This window comes from Crocuta crocuta, unplaced genomic scaffold (genome assembly GCF_008692635.1).
Source record: "Crocuta crocuta isolate KB4526 unplaced genomic scaffold, BGI_CrCroc_1.0 scaffold139, whole genome shotgun sequence".
In the NCBI taxonomy this organism is placed as follows: Eukaryota; Metazoa; Chordata; class Mammalia; order Carnivora; family Hyaenidae; genus Crocuta; species Crocuta crocuta.
In genome coordinates this window covers 3,149,502-3,159,240 of record NW_027533258.1, presented here as the reverse complement: position 1 = coordinate 3,159,240, position 9,739 = coordinate 3,149,502, and the positions used below count along the sequence as shown (strand labels likewise).

General features: G+C 44.7%; 1 protein-coding gene across 1 annotated transcript in view; it reads left to right on the top strand.

Annotated features, from left to right (window-relative positions):
* Positions 1-2,494: 2,494 nt before the first annotated feature.
* Positions 2,495-9,739, top strand: part of CENPV (centromere protein V) — a 13,939-nt gene continuing 6,694 nt past the window's right edge. Inside the window, exons 1-5 of the mRNA XM_077746708.1 lie at positions 2,495-2,530; positions 2,631-2,832; positions 3,847-3,889; positions 5,119-5,217; positions 6,524-6,593. Of these exons, the coding sequence (XP_077602834.1) occupies positions 2,495-2,530; positions 2,631-2,832; positions 3,847-3,889; positions 5,119-5,217; positions 6,524-6,593 (450 nt within the window). The remainder of the gene's footprint in view (positions 2,531-2,630; positions 2,833-3,846; positions 3,890-5,118; positions 5,218-6,523; positions 6,594-9,739) is intronic.

The window sequence follows — 9,739 nt, the reverse complement described above, 5'->3', positions numbered from 1 at the left end:
GTGGCTTAGCTGGTTAAGTGTCCAACAACTCTTGATTTCAGTTCAGATATTGATCGCAGGGTCATGAGTTCAAGCTCCACATAGTAGGGAGACCAGTGAAAAAAATATGCATGTAAGAGGAGTTGAGCATGAAAATGGGATGGGAAAGTGAGGAAGTAAAATTGCAATTTCTAAACTTTTTTTGGTAAAGATTTATTCATTTATTTATTATTTACTTATTTAAGTAATCTCTACAACCAATGTAGGGCTTGAATTCATGACTCTGACATCAAGGGTCACATGCTCTATGAACTGAGCCAGCCAAGCACAAACTTTTAAAAAAAAGTATACTTATTTTATCTTACTTTTTAATATTTATTTTTGGAGAGAGAGAGAGCACAAGCAGGGGAGGTGCAGAAGGAGAGGGAGACACAGAATCTGAAGCAGGCTCCAAGCTCTGTATGGGGCTCGAACCCACGAACTGTGAGATTATGACCTGAGCCAAAGTCAGACACTTAATCGACTGAGCCACCCAGGCACCATTCTTTATTTTGAGAGAGAGAGAGAGAGAACGCACATGAACAAGGGAGGGGCAGAGAGAGAGAGAATTCTGAGCAGGCTCCATACTATGAGCACAGAGCCCAATGTGGGCTTGAACCCACCTACCGTGAGATCATGACCGGAGCTGAAATCAAGAGTCTGATGTCCAACTGACTGAGCCACCAGGTGCCCCCAGAGAAGCTAAATTTAGGGGCGTCTGGGTAGCTCAGTCAGTTGGACGTCAGACTCGATTTCGGCTCAGGTAATGATCTCGAGGTTCGTGGTTTGAGCCCTGCGTTGGGCTCTGTGCTGACAGCTCAGAGCCTGGAGGCTGCTTTGGATTCTGCGTCTCCCTCTCTCTGCCCCTCCTCCGCTCATGCTGTCCTCTCTCACAATAAATAAACATTAAAAAAGAAAAAAGTTAAAAGACTGACAATACTGAATGTTGTGAGGCAACTGCTACTCTCCCACATTGCTAGCAGAGTGCAAAATGGTACAGCCACTTTGCGTAAGTGGCAATTCTTAAGAACATAATCTATGACCCAGTAAGTCCACTCCCATGTATATAGTGGAATGAGTTCACAAAAAGACTTGTATACAAGAGTAAATGTAAATGGCTGTTTTATTCATAATTGTCCCCAAATTGGACACAACCCAAATGTCCATCAACAGAGAATAAACTGCAATGTACTTACAAGTCAAATATTAGATAGCAATTAAGAAAACAATTGATACACCAAACAGCTCGGATGATTCTCAAGAACATTATGCTGAGTGAAACATGTAAGACATGAAAGAGTACAAGATGTTTTAAAAAAATTTTTTTTAATGTTTCTCTTCGAGAGAGAGACAGAATGTGAGCAGGGGCAGAGAGAGAGGGAGACAGAGAGTCCAGAGCAGGCTCCAGGCTCTGAGTTATCAGCACAGAGCCCCATGCGGGACTCAGAACTTGAACCCACAAACTGTGAGATCGTGACCTGAGCCTAAGTCAGACACTTACCGACTAAAGCAACCAGGCGCCCCTTTAAAATGACTTTCAAGAATAGATAAAATTAACTTATGTGATAGAAGTCAGGATAGTAACCCTCTATTTCTTTTATGCTAGAGAAGCTCTCCGGAGTGCTGGAAATGCTCTTTCCATAGCCTTTGCTCTTAAAATATCTGCATTTTGCTGTTTTAAACTATATGTACCCTCAATAAAGAAAATAGGAAAAATTGAAACTATAGATTATCTGGAAATTTTTAAGTGTTTGAGAAAACACATTTCATATGAAACTCTAAAGGATACAGCTAAAGCCATACTCAGAGGAAAATGTATAGTCATTAATATTTTGCTTACCTGAAATACTAAAAATAAACTATTTAATTCAATAAACTATTAAACTAATAAGATAAAAATAGCGTTCATAAAGAGGAAAGTTGAAATTAAGGAAGTAGAAAATAAAACAGTAGAAAAGTGAGTAAAAGAAAATGTTATTTCTTTGAAGATAGGAATAAAATAGAGTAAGGAATAGTTTAGAAAATACCTGGGCACCCTCCGCGGTTCCTGTGATTTTTGTCTTGAAACTTTGGTGCTGTTTCCCTAACAGTGGGATTCGGTGTTGTCCATTCATTTACAAAATTTAAAAAAAAAACAGAACACAATCTGTTGGGGCACCTGGGTGGCTCAGTCAGTTGCTTGTCTGATTCTTGGTTTCCGCTCTGGTCATGATCTGACGGTTGGTGGGCCGGAGCCCCCGCGTCTGGCTCTGCGCTGGGAGTGCAGAGCTTGCTTGGGATAATCTCTCTCCCTCTGCCCCTCTCCCCAGCTTGCGCTCTCTCTCTCTCAAAAAAAAAAAAAAAAAAAAAAAAAAATTAATAAAATCTGTTGAACGTGGATATCCTCAAGACACAGTTTTATAAGAGGCCAGGTTTAAGAGTCACGATTTCAGCTGCTACTTGTCTGGCAGACGGCAGGGGCCTGGCGTTTACACGCATGAGCTCATTCCAGGTGCACGGTGACTCCTGCAAGGTAGGCACTGCCCTCCCCTCGGAGACGAAGTTACTTACCCCGGGCGGGCCGCTCGGATGTGGCTGTGAATTCCGGGCTGACCCTGGACTCTCCGGGTCAGGAAGGTAGGGAATCAGAGGAGACGCAGGCGCCTCCGCAGGTGCCAGTGGGCTCTGGGTGTCGCGAGCGGGGGCCCGAGGCGCGGGCCCCTTACACCTGCAGGGAGGAGCCGGCAGGTGCAGGCCCCGCGGCGGGCGGGGTCTGTAACTTGCNGGGGAGAAGCGCGCACGGGGAGATGCTCGGCCTCCGGGACGGCTTCGCGGGTACCCGAGCCGAGGGAGGGAGGCCTCGGTGCCCCTGGGCGGCTCGCTCTCCTTCCTGGAGGAGAGGAACCTCAGGTCCCGAGATGGACGGGCCCGGGGACGATTTCAGAGTGTCCGTGATGTTAGACATGAGCTATGAACTCCGGCGGCGGCGGCCGGAGCATCTGGCCCCTGCCCTTAGGACAGTTGTGCTGCAGAGCACTATTTTAGCACCCTAATAATCAGTCTCCGTGTCCATGATCTTCTGAATCACAAAGAGCGGTCACAACCACGGAAAAAAACCAGGACGACCCAACAGTTGCATAACAACCCGAGGGTTACTCGTTTTCTTGAACAAAAATGTTCTTTTGTCCTTAATCCAGAAGAAATTAGGATGCGCCTTCTCGGAAGTGAACTCTTTGGTTACCTGTGTGTTTCGCTTTCTGACTTATCACCTTGGACTGCAGGCTGAACTTTTTAAAAAAATAATCATCAGTAAACATTTTTGAGCCCCTCCGATGTGCCGCCCGTTGCTAAGTGCAGGGGATGTAAAGACCCGCTGAAATGCAAAGCTCAAAGTTGAAGTAGATTTTGAGTTTAAAACAAACTTGATAAATGGTCAAGAAAATGATTTTGAAATGTTGATAACAGACGAGGTTTTTGTTTTTCTTATCAGATTGGTTTGACTGCATACATGTATTATAAAAAAAAAAAACAAAACTCACTGAATTTACTTGCAAAAAGAATGCATAACCCTGCACTTTGTTTTGTTAAAATATTATTGTGTAGAAAGAAGCCTGGAGGAATATGTTGCAAATAGCTAACTGTGGATTCCTCTGGGTATTAAGATTATAGGAGACTTTCTTGTTTAACATTATCAAATGTTGTAATGTTTAATTTTTTTTTTTTACAATGAGCATTTTGTGTATGCAGAGAAGATTTTAAATACAAGTTCACTGATTCAACTTGTAAAGAAACGTGGAAAAACATTCAGGCTCAATAACCAAAAAAAAAAAAAAAAGTAAAAGTAAAAGTAAACCGCTGCAAGCTGTTTTTCCTGCAATTACTGCTTGAACAGGTACAGTGAAAGGTTTCCTCATTCCCGAGAAGTGTCCAGCCCTTTTGGAGCACAATTTGATGTTATTTATCAAATTTAATGGAGGTTAATTAAGGGCCTTGGCTTATATATGTTTTTTTTTTAATTTTTAATGTTTTATTTATTTCTAGGAGAGAGAGAGAGACAGCGTGAGCAGGGGAGGGTCAGAGAGAGAGGGAGTCACAGACTCTGAAACAGGCTCCAGGCTCTGAGCTGGCAGTCAGCACAGAGCCTGACGCGGGGCTCGAACCCACGAACCGCGAGATCATGACCTAAGCGAAAGTCGGTCGCTCAACCGACTAAGCCACCCAGGCGCCCCGGCTTATGTATGTTTTAAAGAGATTAAAATAGTACGTCATGTGGGGCGCCTGGGTGGCTCAGTTGGTTAAGTGTCTGAATCTTGGTTTCAGCTCAGGTCGTGATCTCACGGGAGGGCAGGGCGGGTTCAAGCCCCACATCCGGCTCTGCACTCACAGTATGGAGCCTCTCAGAATTCTCTCTCTCCCTGTCTCTCTGCCCCTCCCTCGTTCATGTGCTCTGTCTCTCTCAAAATAAATAAATAAACTTAAAAAAAATATGTAATGTGTATGTATAGGTCTGTAATGATTCCTGTATATGCAAAGTACTGGTGGGGAATATAGCAACAGTCCAGAATTCTTCTCAGAAGAAGGCTTTTCCCAACTACCAGATTCAGGTCCCCTCATCTTACTTTTTCTTAGTGGCCTGTCCTGCCTTTATCTCAGTCCCTTAAATACTACTTGGGTCATTTCATTTCTTTGATGGCTGCCTCAGGTTGCCTGGGCCAGGAGCCTTGTCCCCTGTATCTGGCCTCCTGGTCTCTCCCCGGTGTCTAGCTCATAAAAAAAAAAAAAAATCGAGGTAAGTCTTTGACATGTAAAGACAAATTGCTTGAGTGGTGGGATCAGGGTCCTCCACCCAAGTCCCATTTTGCGTATTTTTGAACATCTCGTTTTTGCAACTTAATAGAATATAAGAAATTTTTTAAAAGATGGCTCATGGAAAAGGCCTTTGTAAAAGGCCTTTCTTTTCTAACACCGCCAGGACCTCCTCAAGAGAAGACTTTTGTCCCATCTTGCTTCCTTCTTCCAACAGGGAGAGAGAGAGAGAGAGAGCGAAAGCGTGAGCTGTGCAGTAAGGTCCCGCCTGACTCTTCAGAAGTCCTTACCTTTCTGATCTTGTGTTTCCTGTAGCGAGTACCAGGGCCTGGTGAAGCATACCGGGGGCTGCCACTGCGGAGCGGTTCGTTTTGAAGTTTGGGCCTCGGCTGACTTGCACATCTTTGACTGCAAGTGAGTTTTCTCTTCCCAAGTTGCTTGAAGGGACTTGAGCGTTAAAACATCGCCTGGGGAGTTAGGGGGCCGAGCAAACGGCACTGGCCGCCAGCCTGTCCGTGTTGGCGTCCGGTGATGGGTACATACGGGTTCGTTCTGGTCTTTTTCCCCTTCGTATATACTGGACGGTTTCAGTAATGAATTTTTTTTTAAACATGGGGGGAGGCTAAAAATAACTGAGCCTGCTCTGTGAGAGAGAGAGAGAGTGCACAAGCGAGCTCACTCCTACAGTACATTCCCGGGGGACACAGAGCAGAGCCCCCCCATCATCACGCCTCAGACTGTACCACTGGAGGGCTGGCTGGAGCAGTCAGCTGGAGATGGGTCAGGCTGGGCACTGAATGCCGAGTCTTGGTTGGGCGGAGTGTTCACAGGAGTCTGGGGGGTGGTGAGTGGGGGGATATGAGTGGAGGCTGTGCACACCTGGAGGCTTCAACGCTCCAGGCCCTCTGGCTCTGTTCTAGAAGAGGCAGACAGTCCCGGCGGGATCCACGGAGGGCCTGCTTTTTAGCACCTTCCCAGGCCTTTGTCATAGAGCAAGGACCACAGGCCGTGACCTCTGAACCAATGGTTAGCCAGTAACCAGTTGTTCAACAGGACCTGGTCTTTTTTGCCCCCTCGATGGTGCAGTCCCTGAATCACGCAGGAAGATAAATGAATACCACGGAATTACTCACATGGAGAACTGACCAGGCCACTAACAGCACAGTCCAGATTGGAGAGGAAGCACCGTGGGGACAATTTGTTAGAGACTTCTATATGAAATTAGATATATTTTTTTTTTTCAAAGGTGGACTGAAAGGGGGATTTAGACTTGATTCCGAAGATGGGCATTCTGAGGATTCATCTGACTCGGAGCCAGGCTTTCTGGGATATACAGATGGGGAGAGCAGGAAACCCAAACCACCCTGTCCGCTCTAGGTGTGGGTCTCCCAGAGGCATAAGACTGTACCCACGCCTGACATTTGTTTTCCAAGTGCCTTTAGAATCCAGCAGTTCCTTCACTGTAATAAGCTTGGGAGGTGGGGAGGCAGCAGGAGCATCCGTGATGGTCCTGGTTTTCCGAGGGGTGCGGGGCTTTGACCACTGAGCCGAGGCCCCCAGTGGCCCGTCCCATCTGCCTGAGCTCCCCTTTCCCTGAATGGTGCTGACAGGCACTTCACCTCTGGGGTCAGCCGGCTCCCAGGACATCCTGGGCGGTGGGGGGGCCCTTGGGCACTCAGACCGCATTGCTTGTTCACAATCTTTGCTTTATTTTTGGTAGCTGCAGCATTTGCAAGAAGAAACAGAATAGACACTTCATCGTACCGGCTTCTCGCTTCAAGCTCCTGAAGGTGAGTGCTAAGGGCAAGGGCGAGGAGCCCCTGACTCACAGCTGCTCCCCTGTGGCTGCAGAACGCAGCAGGACCTCGTCAGGGGACCCTTCATTTTCCTGGTCACCCCAGGTTTCACGCGTATTTCTACAAGGTTATGTTATTTTTCCCCCTTTATATTTTGGATGAAGATTTGATATGACTGTAGAAACATTAAAAATAGAATCAAAATATAAATACGGTCACCCAAATCCTATCAACCAAAGGTACCACTGTTATATTTGGGCATATATCCTGTGCATTTTTTTCTATGTGTGTAAATACAACTAGATAATAATAATAATAATAATGTATATGTCGTTATCAAAATAGGATTTGATCTTTTTTTCTGTTTTATAATCAACTTTTATCATTTCCCCATGAAGCATATATGACTTAAAATTTTTGTTTAATGTTGAGTTAAAATTTTTATCAAGGTTTAGTTGATATATATAGCATTATTAGTTTAACGGGTACATCACGATAATTCAATATTTGTATACATTGCAAAATGATCAGCACAGTTAGTCTAGTTAACATCTGTCACACACACCCCACCATACAGAATAATTTTTTTCTTGTGATGAGGACTTTTAAGATTTCTTCTCGGGGCGCCTGGGTGGTTCAGTCGGTTAAGCATCCGACTTCAGCTCAGGTCACGATTTCACGGTTCGTGGGTTGGAGCCCTGCGTCAGGCTCTGTGCTGACAGCCAGCTCAGAGCCTGGAGCCTGTTTTGGATTCTGTTTCTCCCTCCTTCTCTGCCCCTCCCTCACTCATGCTGTCTCTCTCTGTCTCAAAAATAAATAATTATAAAAATTTTTTTAAGATTTCTTCTCTTAGCAGCTTTCAAATATGCAGCAGCAATGCTATTAACTGCGGTCACCATGCTGTGCATTACATTTCCAGGCCTGTTTTATAACCGAAAGTTTGTACCTTTTCACCTCCTTTACCCATTTTGACCACCCACCCCCTTGCCTCTGGCAACCACTGGTCTGTTGTCTAAGCTTAGTTTTTTGTTTTGTTTTTAAATTCTGCACTTAAGTGGGATTGTACAGTGTTTGTCTTTCTCTGACTTCTTTCAATTACCATATTCCCTTAAGGTCCCTCCATGTTGTCACAAATGGCAAGATTTCATTCTTTTTAATGGTTGAATAGTATTCCAGTGTGTGTGTGTGTGTGTGTGTGTGTGTGTGTCTGTGTGTGTCTGTGTCTGTGTATTATACCTTCTTTTTTAAAAATTTTTTTTAATGTTTTTTATTTATTTCTGAGAGAGAGACAGTGTGAGCAGGGAAGGGTCAGAGAGAGAGGGAGGCACAGAATCTGAAGCAGGCTCCAGGCTCCAAGCCAGCTGTCAGCACAGACCCCGACCCAGGGCTCGAACCCACAAACTGAGATTGTGACCTGAGCCGAAGTCGGACACTTAACCAACCAAGCCACCCAGACGCCCCTATACCTTCTTTATCATTCATTCATCAGTGGACACTTGGGTTGTCTCCATATTTTGGCTATTGTCAAGAAGGCAGCAATAAACATTAAATGGTGAATTTTATGGTATGTGAATTATATCCCAATTTTAAAAATCAAGCGCATTTCCAATACTAATGGTGAACATTAAGAAACAAATTACAACCATCATAACATTTCAAGTAATGCAAAGAAGTCAAATACCTAGGTGTTCAGTTGGCAAACCGTGTCCCTGAGCTGGGTACTGGACACCACAGAAGGCTGATGCAGTTACTGAGAACCGCACAAGTGGGTGGGCACCATGTGTCTGCGGATGGAAACGTAGTATGGATGTTCGTTCTCCCCAGCCTGCCTGCCTATAGGTTTAATGCAGTTTCTATCAAAGTCCCAGGAGGGCTTTTGCAGACATATATACAAGATTAACTGTAAAATTCATATGGAAATACACAGGCCATAAAATAGCTAAAAACAGTCTCCAAAGAGAACAATGAAGTAGAAGAAAGTAACTCCACTCGACACGAAGGCTTGTGTAGACCTAGTCCTCAAGGCAGCGTTACATGGTCACATAGATAGACATGTGGATCATTGGAAGAGAACAGAGGCTCAGAAGTAGACACTGCCGAGGCACTGTTTCCTTGTTGATTTCCTGTCTGAGTGATGTATCCATTGACATAAGTGGGGTGTGAAGCCCCTACTGTTACTGTATTACCATCCTTTTCTTCACGTCTGTTAATAGTTGATGAGTGTAGGTGCTCTCACGTTGGGTGCATAGATACTGACAGTTGTTACACCTTGTTAGATTGTAGTGTCTTTGTTTCTTTGTTTTAAAATGTTTCTTTTTTTTAAATGCTTTTATTTCTGAGAGAGAAAGAGAGACAGGGTGAGCAGGGGAGGGTCAGAGAGAGAGGGAGACACAGAATCCGAAGCAGGCTCCAGGCTCCGAGCTGTCAGCACAGAGCCCGACGCGGGGCTCAGACCCACGAACCGCGAGATCATGACCTGAGCTAAAGTCAGACGCTTAACCGAGTGAGCTACCCAGACGCCCCCATCTCTTTGGTTTAAAGTCTATTTTGTCTGATGTAAATCTTGCTACTTTCATTTGCACAGTAAATGTTTTTCCACCCCCTCACTTTCCTTCTAGTGTGTTTTTAGGCCTGAAGTGAGTCTTTTGTAGGCAGCATATTCATGGATCTTGCTGATTTAAATTTTCTTTAAATTTAAGTTATTTAAAGAAATTAAAGTATTTAATTTTATTTATTTATTTTAATTGAATTTAAATTATTTATTATTTGGGGGAGCTTTTTTGTGCTTGGTGCAGGGTTTGAAAGGTACAAAAGTAGGTCTTCCCTCCGTTGGCCTTGAGCCCCCGAATCTCTTCCTCCAGCACAGTCATGTCCTAACTTACCTATACCGTGACTGCTGCGTTTGCAGCATATTTTGTTATGTGAATGTACCATAAGCAGTTTCCTGTATTTGAACTTCCAGGTCGGGTGCAGTTCTCTCCCCCCCCNCGCCCCCCCCCCCCCCCCCCCTCCCCATTATAAACAACACTGTGATGAACCTTGAACCTCCCTGTGTATAAAGTTTTGGCAATTTAGCAGTTTCTTTAGGATCAGCTCTCAGAATTAGAACCTCTGGGCAAAGAACACAGACTTGGTAAAAG